A 22,591-nucleotide genomic window follows, 5' to 3' on the forward strand; every position below is an offset into this window, starting at 1 on the left:
CGTGATCAAAAAGATGACAATAATTATTTAAAATGTAAGAAATTTGAATATGCAGATAAAATAGAAAATTCAGTAGTCTTGTTTCATTAATAAGATATGCACGAAACTGAACAAGCAACTTGAGTTTTATTGTTAAATATTTAATGAAGCATTGATTTGTTGCTAAGGTGTGTGAGATTCTTAATTTGCTAGGTTACAGGTTAGAATCTCATTTCTCTTGTGAATTTTAAAAGGAGGGGTTGTTTGTTCGAGAAGTGCACTTAGCCATGATCCTTAGTGGCATTGGAATTGTTCAAAATTAATAAAACTAGTTTATTTGTATTATATAATTTTGATTATTTTATTATAAATGTGAGATAAACAACTAATTCTAGTAGTTGAATTGTGTTTCGTTGAATGTAGGTTTTGCTAGATACTTTAACCATTATATGTCCGATTTAATCTATTAAATTATCCATGATTTTATGTATTTATAAACAATCAAAAGTTGAAGAATATGTAAGAAAAATGCTACTTACTATACACAGATGATTTTTAGCACCTGTGGAGCTTACAATGACATAATGTGTACCATTCTCTTCCCAGTTTCCATGACAATTGAAACCTGTTTTCCAAAAAAAAAAAAAAATTTCTCTGTTTCATTTTTGGATATGAAATTTAATTTTAAGCTTGTATTTAATTTACAAACCAAGTGTCCTTTTGCTAGAGGCACATTCTTGTAGTAAATCCATCCTGTCTTCCCCCATTGAGCATCCTGAAGTTAAAATGGCGTATTCCGAACATGACGTGGTCACAATTTCTGGGGAATGGTAGTGAGCTAACTGGACATGTGATCCTTCCAGAAAGTAAATTCCCACTAGAGGACAGACCCTTGGTTTCGCCATTACACCTGTTAAAACAAGACGGTTAAAATTTCTATGTTAGAATTTATCAAGAAGTATCTCTTTCTTATAAATAGTTTAAGTTAATTCTTTTTGATTAATACCAGTTCTGGTAACATTTATCTTAAGTTGTTTTTCTCACAGGTGGAAACAAATTGAATAATTATTCCTTTCGTGTCATTCTTACTTGTCACCGATGAACTGTTTCTCGGCAATACCAGACCAAAACCGGGCACAATATCATTACTTTCAGAGCCGAAGTCATTAATCATCGGTAATAACCTTCTAACTGCCGACAAGGGACAACAGTATCTAGAAAAATTTTCACAATTTTTTCCCGACGTAAGCAATCAACTGAAGCTTATCATCTTTCAAGATGAATTCCATTAAAGATATAGTTAGAAAGACCATCGTGAATGAAAACCATGTCATGTCCGAGATTAAATTTAAGAATGGAAAAAACCCCTCTTTGGAAAGAAAGTGCTTCTCGATAGAAAACTCATTAAATTTCCAAAGTTTTCTTTATATTTAAATTTGCTTTTACCTCAGTTAAGTGGTTTACAAGTTAGTAATAATACATGAATAATTAAAATTAGAATATAACAATGGTTCTACATTATCCAACAGCATTTATTCAATAAAAAAATATCCATTTTTAGTTTTTTTAAGAAACTAAGTACTTATATCCAGATGTTTCCAAACTCTTTAATTTCATATTTTTCACTTATGATCATCAATATGTTAATGGTGTATTTCATGCCATATTTTGGCAATCATTATCCCCTTTAATGTAGCTAGTTTTTGCCATCAGAATCTTTGAATTTCTTCCTCTTAAAGTTTAATTTATCAGTATAAATTAATATTTAACTAATGGTTTGGATTTGTGACAGCATAACTTTACTTACTGGTAAGGGTTACGAAATCTGAAGAGAGCGGATCAAAATTATTACAGGCTTCTGCTTCATTATTGACGACCTTACCTGTAATATATTCAGTAAATTTACTGTTAAAATTGTTTGTTAATTGATTAATTATGTTTTTCTTAGTTTACAAATCTGAGCATCTTGTCTTTAAGTACTATATTTTGTGGAGAAGCTATAAATTTACGAATGTGTCTATAATTTTGAATTTTTCTGTAGGAAGTGAAACTCAGATTAGCATAAACCTTGAAAAAACACACAAAGGATGGTACATAATCACTCTACCAGTTTGCATTTCAACAACGTGAGGTGCTCGCTGATGTATCCTAAGACAGGAATAACCAATATTGCTGAAATAAATTAACAAATTAATTATATAAATTACTTTTAATCTTGATAATGTGATGGTTTGCATGCAAGTTAACAAAAAGAAGTGATAACTTTAATGTAGTTTGTACTTGCAATGTAAGTTTTCAATTGAAGATTACATTTACTTGAATCATTTTGTTAACTTACATGCTAACAGTTTAACATAATTCTCACCAGTCTGATGTCACGTGCACAACATATTGAGTATAAGTTACAGTTTTTTGATCTTCTCTAGAACACAGCACTTTTGTGACCAGTTTACCTGAAGTAGCATTATAGATATTGTACGAATTGTTTTCTTCGGTTAAATTATAGGTTTGTAAACCATTGAGAGTCTTCCATTCAGGAGAGCATACCATCCAACTTGGAAACTGGCAACGGTCGTGAGAGTAGTTAACTGGAAAGGTAAAGATATTGTACATAAAAAAAATAATACAGCAGAATTGAATTGATTATCTTGTGGCAATGATGTACTTACCTTTAGTTAGTTTCATGGTTCTGGACCCTTCTGTTGCTGAAAACATTCCATCACAAGTGGCATCTCCAGACTGGGAAATCAGGTATTTGTCTTCATCTTCAACCTTTTCATAAACCTAAAAAGAATGTTTTGGTTAAATTTATAGAAAATTAAATTCCAAAGCTACAAATATCCATTTATAATCAAACTTTGTTTTAATACGTTACAAATAATTGAAATTTTCACTTTACTAAATTTGTAACATCAAACTGATCAAATTTACAAAACAACGAAATTCCTCTTCGTCCGAGTGCGCGTGTTTGTGGACGAGTCTCCCAACTAGAAACTTGGAACCTTCTTTCCATGTAGCTAGACATCGTAGTTCTTCAGCTGTAACAACAGTAAAACAAATCATAAAAATACTGACCGACTTCAATCAGATTAAACTTTAGCATTTCTAGTTTTACATTCAGAATCTGTAGTTTCTGAGAAGTGTTCTGACTGAGTAGATACCACAGGAGATAACAGGATAAAGTTCATTTGTTGCACACAACCATCATTTTTTCTCCCTCCCAAGATACAGTTTTCTGCTTCTTTAATGGCTAATGGCTCTACACAGAGGTTAATATCAAAAGAAAAGATTCCAAATCAATTTTTATTTTGTTACGCTTGTTTAATTGAAAATATTGATTGTTCAAGTATCAATATATAAAAAAGTAGAATTCTTTAAAGTAGAGTTTAGAGTTTCAGTGATACTGCAAAAGAATTGTAGTTTGGAATAAATGTCTGGACATTTAGATGACCACAATGTAGGGTAGATATCTGATAAGTATGATCTGCATTATATCCCAGGTGGATTCTTTAGAATAGCCTTAATATTGTACTTTCCACACCCATTGGTAGTCAAAGGAAGTGGAAAAGGATTTAAGGTTATAAGGTTTTTTTGAAGAGATTGCTTATCTGGAAATGACTATTCCCAAGAAAGAAACAACCTCATCAAAAAAAGGCAAATTGCACCTGTTCCAGTTTTTCTGAGAAGCAGGACAGAGCCGCACAATGACCTTTCTATCCATTTCTCTTTCAATACAAATTTACTCAGCGGACAGTAGCTTTACGGCTTTCATTCTGTTAAAAATCTGAACATTTCTGCCAATCGAAGCTGTCATATTATATTTCTTTCATGGAAGAAGAAATGATAAACAAATCAAAGCCTTTCAGTTTGAGTCAAGTTGAAAGGAGCTGCAGATACCGGATCTAAACACTTGAAAGGTTTAAAAAAAAGGGGAAGAAGAAAGAAAAAAAAAAACAAGTGCCAGAATGTTTAGATGTTTGTCAAATTATAATACATCAAAGCAAAATTTTATTTCCTAGATTACTAATATTCCTTCCTTTTAACATATTAAATAGAGCCAGTTACTAATTACTAATCAATTAACAGGAAGAATTTGTGTTACAGAATTTAAAAAGGGCCATTTGCAGGAGAAAATGGGGTGATTTACTCCTCCTGGAAGTTTTAATTTTGATCGATTGTGAAGAAGAAACGTTTTCCAGCTACCATTTACAAAAAATGGGAACAGAGGATCAGAGTTTGATGGATGGGATATGTCTATATATCTATATATATATATATTTTTTATACAGATAATAAATTCATTTTTGGCTGATTTTTTTGTCAGGAAACTAGTGAAATAAGCTGAAGATGGATTGTATTTTTAAATTAATTTAAAATAAAAATTGTAGCTCATTATTTTCCTACCTCAAAGTGAGGACAGGTGTTTCTATTGTGGGATTAGATTGTAGATTATTCTACCTGATACTATATAAGGAGTAAACATGAAGTGAAAGTAGTATTTTTAAAGCTCACAAAATGATTTATTGCACATCTCTACAGGAGGATATACTTAAATTTGGTAATAAGCTTGCATCCCCCGCTTGATGACAGCTTTGAAAGCAGAATATTTGTCACTTAGGTGCGAAATGTAACGCAATTTAGATATCAGTATGGATGGGGGGAGATTAGGGGATACTCCCCTGTGCCTACCAACAGGAGACTGCCTACCATATGCCAAATATTCGCCATTATTCGCTAAATATCTGTAGTTATTGCTAATTTTAGCGCATCTCTCGTTAGTTGACACTGCATTCTTGCTCCTACATACTTTTTTACAAGTAAAATTATGTATTTTACGACATACAGTTACAATTACTCTACATTCTAGAGCAGTTTTGGTGCGTATATTCCCTCGAAAAAGTCCTCAAAAATAGAATTTTGTATCTATACACGGAGTTAATTGAGGATATACAAGATACCCTCCATTTTTCTGTTCTGTATACGCATCTAAACTCACCTCACGAAGCTTGCAGGCCTTCCACAACCAACACTCGATCAATATCATTCGCGTATCGTAGGTATGTAGGTTAATTATTTTGTTAGAAGTCAAAATAAAAGCACAAACCATGCGAAAAAAATGGAAGCAAAACTTGCAACAAAGACCATACATTACTCGTAATCGTTAAATATCGCTTACCCTATTATTATATGGGTGTAACTTGTATCACGTGATAAGGGAGATAAATGATTGATAGTAGTAGTAAAGCGCTTAATTATAATTAACGTTTTTATCCCTTAGTAATTATTGGGCACTTTCATGAATGGTTCGAAACGTCATCAGGAACCTTAGAAAGTTCTTCAGCGGTGCGCTTCAATAATTTAAACAGGGCGACCAATCATAAACAATTAAGAAATTTCAAAAAAATTTTGTGTTACCACATACGAAACACGGGGTTTACTTGCATAAAAAGTCGGTATCACTAAAAACGCTTTGCAATGTTAAAAACTGTCTATTTTTTACGTTTAAAGAAGAAGAGCATTTTTCAAGAGGAGGGGAGGTTAAAAATCAAGCTACATTTTCTTTTTTTTCCTTATAAAAAGAAATGTGGTAGCTAAAGTGCTACACCCGTGATTCAGAAAGTTAATCTTTCACGACTGTCAAATGACAGACTCGCTGCATGACATATGATACCGTGTAATACAGACCAAAAATTACATTATTGTAGATCTTCCGTATTTATCTCCGTCAAACTCTGCAGAAGGGAACACGTATCCCCCTATTAGGGAGCTTATATCTCTCGCTCTTTCCCCCCTCTCTCTCTCTTTCACCCTCCTCACTTAATGTCCTAGTCATTTCTCTTCCCTGCACCATCTGGTTCCACGTATTGGACAAATTAAAGTTGACTTCGAACTGAGAGCCATCAGCATCTCCGATGGACTAGGTGAATCTGGAACAAGAAAAAGAAGAAAATTCTATACGAAAGAAAGCATTTTGACACAACTGCCCTCCTCCTCCTCCTCCTTTTTTTTTGTCCCACCAAATGTTCCGGAAGTAATGTGTCCACGCAAAAAGATCATTTCCGGTGCCGTTAGTGTTTCTTTTTTGTTCCTATTTGCAGCTTAAGCTTCTTTACTTCTTTCTGGCTTCTAATTAGATCGTCTTTAGATAGTCGAGCTTGATAGGAAACTAAAATTATTCTTGGTTGTAAAAATCTTTTCTCTCCTCCACTTTGTAAATTGTCCTTTGTTTTCTTAATTTATTTGTTGTAAATTATATTCTTCTGATTTTATCTTTACTTATGGCACGTTTCGTTCAAACTTCTTGGAGATTCTGCACTTAGTTTCGCTTTAGATCTTGTTCTAAAGCATTTAGGTTTAGGTCTAAAGTTAAGAACCACATCTAATGAACCTTAAGATCTAGTTCTAGATCGTTTAGACAACTTAAGTAAAGCTTTGGAACTGGATCTAACGTTTAATTATACCTCTCAATCTCGAAAGATTTCAATCTTAAGATACGTTCTGAATTTAATAATTAGATCTACGTGAGCTGTCTGATTCGGAACTATATTTAGCATCTGATATCCGAAAATTAGATTTCTAAAGATCTTCAGGTGAGTTGTAAAGGTAGAGAGCATCTGGTACTAGAACATTCTTAGATTGGTTTGTATTTAGATTTTCTAAATAATTATAAGACGTTATATAGAACGATTAAATTCTATCTTATGCAGATACTCTTGGAAATGCTCCTTGTAAATCCTTCAATTCACAGCATAAAACTTAGTTTAGATCCTTAAAATAGTAAAAAAAAAAAAGTTCAACTCTGCACTTGCCAACGTACAGGAAGGAGAATTTTAACTTTTGATATATCTTGAGAGAAAAAAATATATATTGAAAAATTTTGCATCCTCAGCACTTTTTAACGAACTTTAAAAATTGATAATTTCTTAATTCCCTCCTCATTTATTTGATCAATTTGCAAAGTAATCATCAAACAGACTTCATTCTGTATTTGTCCAGAGTAAGAAAGAGGGAAAAATATTAAAAAAGAAAATGAAAAAGAAGACAGAACAGAAGAGGAGGAGGAGAAAGAGTAGAAGAAAACTAAGTTAATCACTGATATCGTCTTTAAAGGGGAAGGACGGTTAGAAAAGGAAAAAAAATCACCCTGATTGGAACTAATACCATTAGTGACTATATCACGTAATTGGATACGTAATTGGATAAAACTGACTTTTGGAAAGGGGGTGGAGATACATCGATATATGGAGATTATTTTAAGTAAATAAAAAGAGCTTAGAAACTGTGCGGGAGTGCGCGTTATACACAGATCTCGTTATAGCGAATTAATCTGTAATTAATTAATTAAACGAAAGTTTTAAAACTCGGGACATGTTAATTAATAGTAGAATTAATATTTTTAAACCAATAAATCCTTCAGAAAAGTTAGTCACAGATGAGGATTACCTTGAGATGCAATATGAGGGCACTTCACGCAGAAAACTTGCATTACGGATTTATTTTTTAAATATTTCGCTACGTCAATAAGCGCGATCAATCATCGTTTTTTCTCGTGTTTCTTGCATTGTTTGGTGGTATAAAATAGTGTCATTCGTCAGAGGAAGGAAGAAAAAAAATGGCGGTCGTGACGTTATTATCACGGATATTTTGTAGACTGTCACCATCTGTCACCATTTCTGCTCATGGAGTTTCTATATAATGCTTAATGCAAACATGGAAATAACAGTAGAACAATAAAGTAGGTAACAAATGAATGCTTTTAGTGTAGCTACTTGGTGCCATCTTTCGATTCGATGGGTCCTCTTAAAGGAAACTAGGAAATTAGGGTCCACTTATCTCAGTAGCTGAACGTATTACTCATACGTTTAGAAGTTCCGGGTGGGTTTAACAAGCGAAAAGTTGACACTATCAAAGTGTATAAGCTTTATACAAAAAAGGAATAAGAATTGTACTCCTCCTAAAAATAATTTGGGATTATGGAGCCAAAATTATTTTCTTTTCCGTGATAAATTCGCTCCTCCTTAAGGGATCAGTGACCGTAGTAAGAAACCTCATTTTTTAATTCTACACAATTTATTTTTTTGTTACGGGTGTATAAAAATGTTACTATGACGTTAAAATCCGCATCATTCTGGACCAGTTACAAAATCATTTTGCCAAATTGTTAACAACTCCCACGCCTAGTTCTCTTGTGAATCACTCTTTGAAATTTGAGAATTTATAAATTCAACGTAGCTTAGTGGCCCTCGTCGTATTACTCGTGTCTAAGATCTTTATTGAATCAATAATTTAATGCCAAATTTTAAAAGATTGCCACGAAAATGCGCCTATAAAATTCCGACTTTAGCGAGTCTACTGCAAGAGGGAGGGGAAAAAAAGTTTGATGGATCGAAGAATGCTGCGCTATTTTAATCAATTTTATTAGAAAATTGGGCTTGTGGGTATGGCTTAAGAGAGTGACAGTTTACAAAAAGGTATCAAAAACTGGGCCACTTCTCCATTGAAACAGGTTAAACGTCCAAAAATAGCATACTCACTTTTACTCTCGGATACCAGAACGAAATGACACGCTTGAAATTTGAAGAGGAGCCTCGAGTTTTCTGTACAAGTATCCACAGTGGAGGGTGGATCGCTACACTCCTTGTGCCCTCCCTGGCTATAACTGAAGACGTAAGGACCTTCGAAAGGACACGGAACAGGTGGGGTGTTCACTAAATGAAACAAAATTAAATACCTCTATACAATTATAACAGTTTCGAGAGTCTCTTGTAGGAGGAGTTTGGATCTACTCGTGAAGTGTACTTAACTACTGTACTTTGTATAAATTAACTGTGCATACCAACTCCGAGTGGAATTTTAATTACATTCTAATAAATCTGTCTTATTAGCAAAGGATTTTGTCAGAAAATCTAACTATCTAACAGAATATAAACTTAAAATGATGTTTTAAAATATCTTAAAAGTTTGGCATGAATGATTAAATTTTAATGCTTACTTTTCTATGCCACATTTACAAGTTGTTTATTCCATAAACACGGTAATTTATGTTTTATACACTTTAAAATTTCTATATTCCGTTTACTAAATGGCTTTTATACAGATTTTATTTTATTTACTTACGTCTAAACATGGAGAAAAGTAGTGCATCCCCATTGATCTTCTTGCATATAAGAGCTATGGAGATTTCGTCTGGGGTAGGGAAACAGTAAGCTGCAAGGCAAAAAAAATATATATATATATATATATGTTATATAGTATTTTTTAGAGTCTGTTTTCTATTCTTATCCCCAGATATTTCAAAACAGTTCGTAAAGATTCTGTTAAAAGGGTAGAAAATGATCATCGTGTCAGGTGGGGTCTTCTTTACGACAACCATCTGCTATCTGTTACAGTCGATCATTGCTGGTTTTTTATGAGCAACTAGTGCTAAATTTTTAAACTTTTTTTTTTTAAATTAAGCTGCATTTTTTATCGTTTCGCATCACTATTTACACATCTTTTTCCATTTAAAATTTTTAAAATTGTAGTTTAGGTTGTTACAACTCTGCAATAAGTCTTCTTTCACATTTTCTATCGACTCATGATATTTATCATATCAAATTTGAAATTTAAGTAGTTTTTTAAATACCTAACCATTTTTATTAATATAGCATTATTTATCTTCTATCTGCATACATTAAAACCTGCGTAAGCAGGAATCGCACGGCACTGAATATTTTTTCCCTATCTGGTAGGTTTTCGTTTTGAACAGGTTTATTTTAACATAGAAAATCGATATATTCTGAAGAACTTTTTCAGCTTAAGCAGGTTTTCGTTTTAGACAGGTTTTACTGTATTTATGAAAGGTAAAATATGTACGTACGTTAGGTAAAAGAATTCTATACCGTTCAAAGTATCCGCACCAAATTTGGCATTAATATTCTTTACCACCTAGAAAAGCTAAAAGCGCACCCCTTTAAGAAGGGCTTTAGGGTTGTGGGTGTCCCCCAACAACCCTAAAGCCCTCCTTTTCTTAACTTAAGCCCGAGCAACCGAGCACACGAGCTAGTATACTTATAAATTAATAGAAAACCTTTCTATTAAAGGAGGATCGTTGGACTTTTATAGTACAAAATATGGTACTATTTAATATATTTAACTCAGTGGATGTACAGTACAGAACATGAAAATTTAAACCTACTTCAGGGCCTACACAACATGCAAATAATAATATAAATGAATATTTTCGAGTGGTAGCGTAAACAAATTGTTGCATCGCATCGCAGGAGACTTTCACACGATACAATTTGTGGACGTCCCGCGGCTTCGAATGAGACAAAAGCCAAAAAATTTCTTTTCTGAACGTATTTCAGTTGGAAAATATATCTGGAAAAATTATTTTTATATTAAAAATCTTCTGAATTATTGTTATAAATTTCGTGAAATGTCTTCTAGATGAAGTGCCTTAAAAGCATTGAAACATTCGGCCTTTGCAGAATGCTATATATTATTCCAATACGGTCGTACAGTTGAAAATATTCCTCATAAGTTAAAACTGGAAGTATCAAGTATTCGGTTAGTCCTCTTTATAAAAAATGTTTAGAGGTTAATGGATATTCGCGAAACTAGTGGCAAGATTGGAAAATTTGGCATTGCTAAATGTTACATTAAGCATTAAATTTCATGGATATCGAAGTCTTTTTAGTTTATTGCAGAATCGTACTTATACTTCTCGGGGCCCAGGGACTAAATTCTTGTGGGCCTCCTTTACAGATAATTTTCCAAAAAATATTCTCTCAGGTAAGTTAAGGGGGATGGATTTTAATTATCTTATCTGTTCATGACTAATTTTAACCTAGTAACTTACATGATAAACTTTGTGTTTTTTTTTATTTTTCAAAATCTCTTGAGGGCCTTTATCTGCGGGGACCTGAGAGTGGTGCCTCCTGCACGTGTGACTATGTATGGTCCTGTTTATTAGGAGTTAATTATAGAATTTGGTTAATAGAATACCACAAGATGTAATTTACATCCAAGATCTTCTTTATATTTTTTGTGCTTTCCTCTTCTTTCTTTAGTTGTATTTATAACAGTAATTTTTTCCAGGATACCGAAAAAATTTTTGCAAATATTCTTTTTCAGTAGCTGAAACATTTCTTTCAGACCACCCAAATATCAAATTTACAAAATTTATCTACAGGAAAATGAAAGAGACCAACGAACAAAACACTCGTTAATTATATTCTAATGGTTAAATAAGTCATTTCTGAAGTTCAGTTTACAAACTTGGAGAGATTCTACATGACAGAATGACAGAAATAACTCAAAAACTATTCCCCTTCACGAAATTTCTATAAATATACTTACTTTCTTTATACTGTATGACGTTTGGGTGCTTCTCGTAGAGTGCCATACAACGAAAACACCTATCATACCTGGAAAAAACACAGTTAATTAAAGATTAATCGTAAGCGGGGGCAAATTATAGCCTATAAATGCAATTAAATACCGTCTCTTACATATTACTTAGCAAGTTAATGATATAAAAATATTTAAATATTTATATTTCAATTAATTATAATCGGTTTAACTCAAACTTTGATACCAGCTTAAGAGAAAATCTGCGAAATGAAATTAAATTCACTTAAGTTTTTCTCTTAACCGAATCCCACTTTAATGAGGACAATCGATAAGTGGGTACGAATAGATTTTCTTATATTTTAAATGTACTCAGGACACAAGAAGTATAGGAGTGAGGAACAAATTGCAGATATGATTACCTTTCCATTATCGCACATTTGATTATCCTTCCTGTAAAAAAAAAAAGAAATCAATGGGCTAGGAGCGGTTAAATTGAACATTGCATAGGGAATTGATGTGTGAGATTTTTACTAAATTGATACTGAAGGGTAGATTTGGGGAGATACGATGTGTAAGTTCCCCTTTCTAGAGAATGAAATATGAATATTGAAGCGGTGGATTGGTAAGAATTGCAGCTAAGCGGGGTTAAAAATCAATAATAGAAGTCATAGAAGAATGCCAATTGGACGTTTTCATTCATATGGAATTTTATTGTTTGCACAGCTTTTGTGACATACTTTTTATTGTATTTTACCAACGCAGCATTGTTGACCGTTTATAACAGAAAAATATTTTAAATTGCTTCAGCATCTTTAAAGCTCCAACATCTGTCGACCTCTGCGTTTGGCCTTCTTTTTTCTTCCATCATCTGAATTTGTAGTGGGCCATCTTTTTTCAATTAGTTTCACTCCGTCTAGGATACTGGATGATGAATTAAAAATGGGCATTGCTAATTTTGCAGTGTAAAATTTTCTAAAAATACTTTGCAGTCTTTTCTGAAAATACTCGTGGTATAGAAGGATATTCGGTAGAATTTGCAGCATTTTTTTAGATTTGTGTGTATAGGCAAGCATTTAGAACAGGATGTTGAAAAATACTCGTATAACTCGTGCCTTGTAGCGTGCCTTGGGAATATAAATTACGACACACACAAAATCTTATAGGGGCATTTACTTTTTGCAATGGAGCAGAAGCCTTCAACATTTCTTCACCATTCTTGTCGTAGTAACGATAGTTTATTTGAAGTTATGTTTATATATAATACGTTTGAATGCCCATTTTAAAATCGAATTTAATCAATACGGATTTTGGGTAAGTGCATTTACAAACCTGATGCCCATTATTAAAATTATAATTAAAAAACTATTATTTTGCTTAGTACTACTTACACTCAAATCCTTCACGTTCTTCTATATTCCTTATGTATCCAATTCCCTGTTTAGAGTACATCCCATCTATCCAATATTTAGGGTATATACCCTATGTATCTAAGAACATAAGCTCCTTGCTCTTTGGTATATAGTCTTTATATGGTATACACCTTACAGCAATGTGTAGTGCTCTTTTGAATTTCAATTTACTTATCCAGTATAAAAGAGCTACTTGAAATCTTTACACAATGTGTGTATTGTGGTATTACGCAACGCACAAACCAATTTCTTGATGGGGAATATCGATACAAGAGTCTCAGTAGGCTGTGGAGTACTAAGACATGTTACCAACGTAATAAACAGGTTATGAGTTGTGTCAATGAGCTAGTAGATGGACGAACACAATGAATGACAATAGTTACAATCAAAAATTGTGCATTGCAAAGTAAGAAAAGGTAAGCAAGTAATGAAGTTTAATTATTCAACAGATGGCGCCACCGTCTAATTTTAATATTTCCTAGTCATTCTAGTTACTGCCGCCGGCCGAATGCTACAAAAACGAAATAAAAAAAAAACGAGTTGGTCCAGTTGTCTGTGCGTGTATCACGACGAAGAAAAAGTAATAAACAGCCACGTTCTTAAAGTGACAACACCTATTTTAGAGCCATTTTGAAGGCGAAATATTCATTTTTACCGATAAAAACAAGCCATTTTATTATTAAAAAATAAAAAAAGACTGTTCTACGAACGTAAGCATTCCAGTTCGGGAATCGTTTTAGAGAAAAGGAATTTCTGTTGAAACGAAAAACATTGAATAAGCAAGGAAATAGTTGGAAAATCAATGTTTCCTATAGCTATAAATAGATGTCGATAGGAATCGATGAAGGAGAAATGAAAAAATAGGTTGGAAGACAGAAAAAAAGGAGAGTCGAGTTCGCAAGGTCTCCTCATAAATCACTGGCATCATGCAGCCAGGCCACCTACTATGTGCTGCCCTCTAGTGGAGAATAACGAGAAATATATCTTAAATGTGTCCACTCGAGCATTAACGTAAGATAAATGATTTTATGTACTAAAATATATCATCTATAAGGAACATTTGGTAATAGTTTATATATATACACCATATGTGTGTTTATCTGGCGAATTTTTTTCTTCGTGTATAGAAAATATTTAAATGGAAGATCGGTTAGAGTATATAAACCTTTCTAAAAATACTACACAGTATTTTCAGTTTTATAGCTATTGAAAAGGCATAAAGAACGAGGGTATTTTATAGAAAAAATAAAAGTTTAAATTTTATTTATCTTCCTTTTTTGAAAACCTGCAAAAGGGAAAATGCCTTGCTACAATAAAAAATGTTGCAACCCTTCCCCCTTCACACGTACCGTGGCATTTATCAACAGTTAAAATACGAACAGTTTACAGGAAATGAATAATGAATTTCAAAACAATTTTTACTTAATCTTCCTTTTGATCCATGGATATTCATCTATTGCAGATGATGCAAAAAAGAATTGCAAAGTTGAGGAGCATGTGGTATATTTACTGGTATTTTATAATATTCATATTGTATTCTCTTGATAATATATAATTATTAACAGTTCTTATTATGCAAAAAGTTGTTTAGTGTTTTTTGCTTTAGAACTTTCGAGTAAAGGATTTCTATCGTTTAACCATGCCTCCATTTTTAATTTTATCATAAAAGAGTTTTGCATTAATGCTGCATTCGTATGTCAGCTTTGCTGTTTTTGCAAATGTGCTGTACATGATATTCTGTAAAGATACTGCTCTTGTACAAAGCAAAGCATCTTTTTACAGCTCTTGTAAGCAATTTTTTTAAGAATTATAACATCTTAAAGATTATCAACGATTGCATTCTGTAGCAATCTTTGCAAAAACAACTGATATTGCTCTTGTACAAAAGGTGCGCATTGGTCGCACACACTTTTACTCAATACATGTGTAAAGATTGCTTACAAGAGCTGTACAAAGACGCTAAGACGTGTCTTACTTAATACAAGAGCAACATCTTTACAAGATATCACCGTGCATTCTATAGCAAATTTTTGTTAAAACAAAAAGTTGACATACGAATGCAGCATTAACGCAAAAATCTTTTATGATAAAATTAAAATGGAGGCAAGTTTAAACGATAAAAATTCTTTACTGGAAAGCTTTAAAGTGTAAATAAATGCTCCATGACAATAGTTACAATCAAAAGTATAGGACGAGTGTAAAATATAATCAAATTTGCAAGAAAAGCTGTATAAACAATAAAAATTCATAGATATCATAAAATTCCGGTGGAAAAACAGCACTTGAAATAAAAACAATGCGTAGTGAAATATGATATTTTCTTTGATCAAAGATTAAAGAAGAGAAAAAGTCATGTTTATCAACAGAAAGGAAAAAAAGACACACCAAAGAAATTACATGCTGTAATATTTTATTAATGAATGTGGAATCAGTTAAGCAGCTTTAACCAGGCGAGATATTATTAAATTAAGCGTATAACCACTACCATGGATATAAAAATGATCATGTTCGACATTGCGAAAGCTTATCGGTTAAAGGATACATTATCATATCGTTGTCTAAAGCACATTAGCCTGTCAAAGAAACTTACAAGAAAACAATTGGATAATCATTTGCATCGATTACTCCAAGGTAACACCTGGAGGGGAAAAAGTCCTCTAACTTGCTTCTTTCTCTTCGAGATAATTTGTTTCGAGTCAGATCTCCAGGGACCAGATTTCTCTAGACTTGGCAGAATTGCCAAGGGAATTAAAAGTTTTTCCCCCTCTCATTCTGCGGAGACTGATAATCATTATACATTGACAGTCTCGTCTTTGGATAAGAGTGAATCTTGAAAGGTTTGTCGACTGCCATCAAGAGCAGTTTGGTCCATATCCAAAGTCAATGCTAATGCAAAGCGTTTTGCAAGAGTAGAAAGAAAATTCTGTCTCGATTTTCTGTTAATATTTTTTACTTTATCCCTTTTAAAATTACGGTGTAAATATAAAAGAAACGGGGGGGTGCATTTTCTTAGATCCGGATTCGGAATTTGCAATGGAAGCATTTGGAGCGTACAGATAAAGCAATAACTTTTATTGAATTCCTTTTTGAATTTCGTATAAAATTCTAGATTCCTAAACAAGAAATCTTTGCAATTTTATGAAATTTCAGCGACGGAAAACTACTTTCGATAAATAAAAACATTTGCATACCTTGTGTGCAGATGTGTTTTTACAATAGATTTACATACTGAGAAAGTGGTGCTGTAGTTTGTTTATCACTTTTACGATAGATAAAAATATAGAATATCAATGATATAAGTGCTCTTTTTTTTGCCTTTCCTCCCATTCTGAAAAGACAAACTCTCCTCTCTCCTGTCGATATCAGTCACAGCTGGCACGACACGAACCCTAAGAAACATGAGAGGCCCTTTTTTTTTTAATATTTTCTCTCGATATTCTCTTCTAAACTTGATCGTGTTAATGCTTAGATGATTATTACGAGTTAAAGAAATATTTCAAAAGTCATTTGTATTTTTTTTTAACTTTTTAAAACAGTTTGGGGTTTACAAAATATTTTTTGAAAATTCTTCAATACAAGAATTAAAAAAAATGATGGTGCTCCATTTTTTTATGTATGTTTGATGAGGCGAAAGAGAAAACATTTTGTCATTTATGAACAATAGTCAAAATGTCTTTAAACTTTGATCTTTTTAAAGTTTTCGAAGAAAGAAGGAAGTGAGCAGCATTTTGTATTGTTGCAACACTTTGTAATGACTAGTTTCTGCTTGTAAAGCAGTAAAAATCTCGCCTATAGTCAAACTTCTCGATTTAGCGCCATCATTCGTTTGCCCCTGAAACAGGCACTAAATCGACTGCGGCGTTAAAATAAGTATCTCAAACAATGAGGTGTAAGCACTCAAGTTTGAGAGTCTGAAGTCATGATAATAAAGTCGTTTGCTGTAAAAAAAATCATACCGTTATTGAAGTGTTTTCTGTTTAATATTTATGAAAACATTCATAAGCATTCATTGATGTCATTTTGAACAGCGCTATATAGAGGTTTGACTGTGTTTTCTATTATCGAAACGTTGTCATTAATGTTTTATATGCTCTAAATCTTTAAAACTATAAAAAGAGACCATGTGTTTAAAGATATTACTGTCTCACAACTAAATTAAAAATGTGGAACAAACCTTTATGATTTGCTGTACATGCATATTAAAATGAAAATTTTCTATAAGCGATAATACGTGAAACTTTCTAAAATTAGAAAAAAAAATTACACATAAGTGGTTTTCTGCAATTTAAATGCTATTAGGAATATTAAATTTTTAGTTTAAAATTTCAAATAATTGTAATTAATTGGATAAAATAAAAATAGGAGTTTTCTTATAAATTTTTTCCACCAATCGCGTTAAAGCACTTAATTTCGCCATCCAATCCTCGTTATAAAATGAAAATAACTTAGTATCTTACACATTTCACACAGGACGATTTACGTTCACGAAAACTTTATCTTATTTACGCACATGTTCATGCAATTTATTAGCATAAAACTTAACTAATGAAACTCGTATTTCATACAGCGCATTTATACAGATTCAAGCGTCGTTTCATGGTGTGGAACAGTAGTTCAATAGGCAAACACATGCTTATCGAATAGAATTCAGTTGCGTAACGAGACACGTCATGTTTCAATCGCTGAAACGCCCTAATGAAAACGTACACGCGCGAATGGAACGTGTAGTTACGAGCTCGAAAATCCATCCTAGTGTGCACGGAATATAAAATCATCAAAATAACACAAGGAGAATATTAAGATTTATCACACTGAACGTTGACAGACAAATTAAAATTCATGATAAATCCTAAAACTTAACAAAAGTTCAAACAAAGAGAGCAAGCAACTAAACCCATGTTAAAGTTTTTAAAAATAATTCCCTGGTTTATTTACTTATTTAACTGTCTGGCATCTTCGGAAACAGAATAATTTAATCATAATTAAGAACGGATGAATAATTAAAATGACGTTCCGCGGCTTTAACGCTATTACTTTGATCAGAATAAATGTTTGGAATAATTTCTACACATTAATTACAGCTATCGTACGTATGTTATTAAAGCAGCGTCATTACTATTGAACAAATCTTGCAAAATCGAAATAGTCAATATTTGAAGTGGAAACTCCAAGCAGTTGGTCATTTCGTACCCTTTTTTCCTCCCAATCCAAACAAAACTATGATTTGACCGAAGTTACGTCACGAGCCTCGGGCCACACACCAGACATACACTCAACTTTTCTTTCGTTCTCCTTTTTTTTATCACATCTGTAAACAGAAAGCTGAAAACCTGGAGGAATAAAACTCACCACCTTCATCTTTCACCACAACCAAAAATTGCTTTTATACTTCCAAAGGTACTAATAACTAAATGGGGCGTAAAAGACTACTCACTCTTTCTAACTGATCAAAATTGTGTTACAATAGCCTGGAGTGATGTGGGGTTATATCGGAAATTTTCATGTTTTTGTATTGGATTTTTTTGTACTGGGATGGTGGTAGTTACTCGTAGCAGAAATAGTGGTTATTGTAAAAAATGGCGCAGCAGCAACAGTAGTAGTTAGTAGTAGCAGTAGAACATGATGTTACTGTGTACTACTAATAGTGTACAGCATATAACAGTAGTGACACGTTGTTTCTGTTAGCACCAGAATATCAATATGAAATATTACTGACGATAATAGCTTTATGTATCCACAGTAATAACAGTAGTTGTAAAAGGAGGAAGATGATCATAATTGACCTTGTATTAACTATATTAACCAATAAAAACGAAATGTATGGTTGATTATCTTTATCTGAATTACTTCTTCACTAATACTTTACTGATACAGGAGACCTTCCATTTCTTCACTTTTAGCTTATGTAGAGATGATACAAGTAATCGTATAACTTTTGCATAAGACTGCAAAATTTAAAACTATAATTTGCATTACGCTAAAGTTGATTCCCAAGCTGTATCAGCTGTTATGGAATTGGACTCTTGTAGTGTTTTGCATATTTGGCACCCTGAAATATGCCTAAATTTCTGTGGTTAAAGGTCAAGGAGGTGGGGAGAAACAGGGGGTAGTGACTCATATCTCGAATGACTTAAGATTGTATTCGTTATAAGCATTCATTAATATAATTATTTCTACCCTCAAAATTAAGCTTTTTGCCATTTTATAATAATTGATAGTATAAAAAATGTTTTAATAAACTATAACAGATGGCGCCACATGCAAATTTAAATTTTTTTGCCTTGAAAGTTACGCAACTCGTTGCTAGATTTTCTTTACTACATATTTACCATTCATTTTACTTGTATATGCAAATCATTACTACCTTAACATGATATTAAGTAAGTACAGTAAAATATGTATAAACCGGAATGTCAGGGTACCGAATATTTATTATTTCCAGCTTAGCAGGTTTCCGTTTTGAACAGGTTTTACTGTATTGCTTGCCTTGTTTCTTCTTTTTGATGATACGAATGCTGATGATGCAACAATTTCCCCCGTACCCACATCAGCAATTGTATGGAGTAGCATTAAAATTTATAACTTTCGCAGCATTTTTTTTCAACCTGTAACAGTGATAATTCCTTTTATTAGAAGCTGCTGTCGAGAAAATGTTAATATACTACATCTCGATCTCTAGCAGCATTAAGTAAGTCTCGTTTATAGTGTTACCGATATCCTTAGTTTCCCTCTTCTTTTTGCCACTACAGCTGCATCTGGTAACAGTTTATCAATGCAGCACCCTCCAAATAATTTCTGTAGCCATAGCTGCATCTGCTTATACGAATAGTATCTGATACATCTTCTATCTCGTCATCTTTTTATTGCCATATCCGCATCTGCTAACACTAATTTCCTAGTGATATTTTTGTCACTGTAGCAGCACCTTATCATCTAACAGCACTGTTATATTATCCTTTCTATTATTAAAACTCTGGCTTTGAATTCTAGGCATTTATTATCTACAAAATACTTTGTCTTTGTTGTAGTGTCAGCCACGGTCAACAGTTTGGTACTATTTAGTTTTACCAACCGATGGATCGCGAGCTCGTACTATAATGTTAATGTAATGGAGAGGAGTATCAAATTGGAAAAGGTTGAATGTATGCTGTTTTTAAGTAGTAACGACACCAATTGTTCGACGTTTTCGATGCGAATGATTTTAATTGAATTATTAAAAGATTTAACAGTGCTTTTGACGATAAAAATATACATTTTTTTACTGTTTAATGAGTAAATCTTGCGTAAGTTGTTGATACTTGTTTTCTGTTTTGCATGTTTTCGACTTCGTGGTTTCTAGAAATCGATACTGTGAATCATAATCAATAAAAGTTTTTTCTGTACATTTTTTTCACGTATAAAGAAGAAAAAACACCAGAAATTTAACTGCAATTTTGATTGAAGAAGTATTTAATCCTTAATCTTCTTCCACTTAATCCCCCTTTTGACCATTAAATTTATGTTTTGTTTAAATGTTTAACGAAATTAAATCAACCCTAAGAATTTCCGATCAATATCATTACTATTTTATCCAAAAATCCTTGCGATATTTCATCAAAACTGATCTAAATTTCACCAAACATCTGTTACTTCTTCCATCGATCGCATTACTGTTTATATATTTTATGATGTTTATCAATCTAAATAATTAAATATTGATTCTGCTACCGATATTTTCAGGAATTTTAATGCTTTTTTATGGTATTAGAAGCATATAATAATTAATTAATCACGTAACAATACCTCGTTATCAGTATCACTTTCCTATCTTCAGCATTGTTTCGCGTGGATCTCTCGTCGCTTCGTGTTGGAATATATCAGAAACAATTGCTTTTCTTTGTCTATCCTATCGAATTCCTATCCTCTGTAATATTCTTTAACATGATTTCGTTTGTCACTTTATCTTCCTCCTTAATCTTCCTTTATATGACTCCATAACCGCATCTACCCCCCACTTTGTTTTCATTCCTTCCTCTTCGTATTCCTGATCATCCTCCTACTAAGAGGTATTTATTTGATTTCCTATGATAGAAGGGTGATCATAAGTGTTCTCTACACTTTGATCTCTATGGATCCTAATTAATAAATAGCCCTTCACTATTAACATCCATAACCTTTCTTTGCAACTTCCAAAGCTGAGTTGCAAGATTTGTCTATGAATTTTTAATAAATAACTACTTTTTTAAACAAAAAAACACAGCGAAACACAGAAAACGTTACTATATCTACGTTAAAATATAACAATAGATGCAGTTTAATGTTGTATACAGTAAAACCTGCCCTAAACGAAACCTGCCAAACTGGAAAAAATATCCGATACCGTAAAATTCCGATTTATACAGGTTTTACTGTTATATTGTAACAGTAGTATTCGTACTATAGTACCATAATACAGCAACACTTGATATATACAACGTGAATCAATCTTGAAGTACTACAATAAAACCTGTTCAAGGAGGAATCTGCCTAAACGGGAGAAATTCTTCAGAACGGAGCGATTTTTCTCCGTTAAAATAAACCTGTTCCAAAGGGAAACCTGCCAAACCGGAAAGAATACTCAGTACCGCGCGATTCCGTTTTACATAGGTTTTATTTTATATTGTATACGATATATATTATCAATACACGTGGACCTACAATACTAAATTTTTATCAAAGCATGCATTAATTTACCAGTACAGGACCTCCTAAATAACAGCCACCTTTACATTTCGTCAGTGTCTGTTGTTCAGAGGTTTTGGCTGTATTTCATACATAAAATCACGCACCGATACGCCAATAAATTTCGAGTCTTCGATGTAAATTTACTTTTACGAAAATTCATTTAAAAAATACGAATACAGCAAAACTTGTATGAGCCGGAATGGCACGATAGTGAATATTTAATTCCGTTTTAAACGGGTTTTGCAGTAAATAATTTTACAAAATGGCTAAACAGGCTGGAAAAATGAATGAATAAATAAATAAAAATGAGTAGTAGTAGTACTGTAGTGACATACGTAAAGTGAATTTTTAGAAGATTTCGTTACTCGACGTGTTTAATGAATCACAAATCACTCGGAACTTAAATCATGTCAAGTAGGAAACTTAAAAATGATTTTTATATTCCACTTGAAAATGTTTAGTTGATGAATGTGTGGTATGCGGTATCTGCAATCATTGAAGATGCTCAGTTGATGTATGGACTGGCTGCTTCCATACGAAGTTATACATCAGCGCTTTTCCCTCTTCTCCTAAATTATTTACAACTTTAAAAATCATATTTTATATTTTATAACTCGATCCATTTGTGAAATTCCACTCGGTTTTCTATCTCTTACTGTAAACAAAAGTAAACATTCGGCTATTCTTTTACTTCTTAGGCAATTTATATGCTATTCATATTGAATTGGGAGGGAGAGAAAGCTTTTTCGAAACGATAAACAACCCGAAAACAATATTGTTTTGTTGGCTTGCTGCGATATAGATTTATAGTGCGTAAATCTATATTCTCTTGCTGTTCTTTCTAGTTGTGATGCCGATTTTTTTTTTCGATTAACACTATAGTAGTTGTAAATTTGATGATTGTACAGAAAAATTAATACTGAAAATAGTAGTGTGTTGTGGGGATTTCATGTACAGTACACCCCTTCTGTTACATCACAGGATCAGACTTCGCCCTAAGATAAAATTGCGAACCCACGACAACTGAACATTGGTTGTGGGTTGGCGCCTGTCCACATGGAGTTTTGCGGGTTTTCTTCACCTTTTAACACCTAAACAGGGGCCAGTTTCCGTTGGAAAATCCTCTACAGATGGTCCACTTGTCGCATTGCTTAAACAAATAA

At 32.7% G+C, this 22,591-nt stretch overlaps 1 protein-coding gene across 1 annotated transcript in view; it reads right to left on the bottom strand.

Annotated features, from left to right (window-relative positions):
• Positions 1-22,591, bottom strand: part of LOC111627947 — a 151,146-nt gene that overhangs the window by 7,022 nt on the left and 121,533 nt on the right. Inside the window, exons 3-12 of the mRNA XM_023371647.1 lie at positions 11,323-11,390; positions 9,097-9,186; positions 8,514-8,687; positions 2,911-3,017; positions 2,649-2,763; positions 2,345-2,567; positions 2,087-2,151; positions 1,787-1,861; positions 689-889; positions 519-604 (exon numbers count right to left, since the gene is read on the bottom strand). Of these exons, the coding sequence (XP_023227415.1) occupies positions 519-604; positions 689-889; positions 1,787-1,861; positions 2,087-2,151; positions 2,345-2,567; positions 2,649-2,763; positions 2,911-3,017; positions 8,514-8,687; positions 9,097-9,186; positions 11,323-11,390 (1,204 nt within the window). The remainder of the gene's footprint in view (positions 1-518; positions 605-688; positions 890-1,786; positions 1,862-2,086; positions 2,152-2,344; positions 2,568-2,648; positions 2,764-2,910; positions 3,018-8,513; positions 8,688-9,096; positions 9,187-11,322; positions 11,391-22,591) is intronic.

This window comes from Centruroides sculpturatus, unplaced genomic scaffold, assembly GCF_000671375.1.
Source record: "Centruroides sculpturatus isolate CEXI.00-Female unplaced genomic scaffold, Cexi_2.0 scaffold507, whole genome shotgun sequence".
Classification (NCBI taxonomy): domain Eukaryota; kingdom Metazoa; phylum Arthropoda; class Arachnida; order Scorpiones; family Buthidae; genus Centruroides; species Centruroides sculpturatus.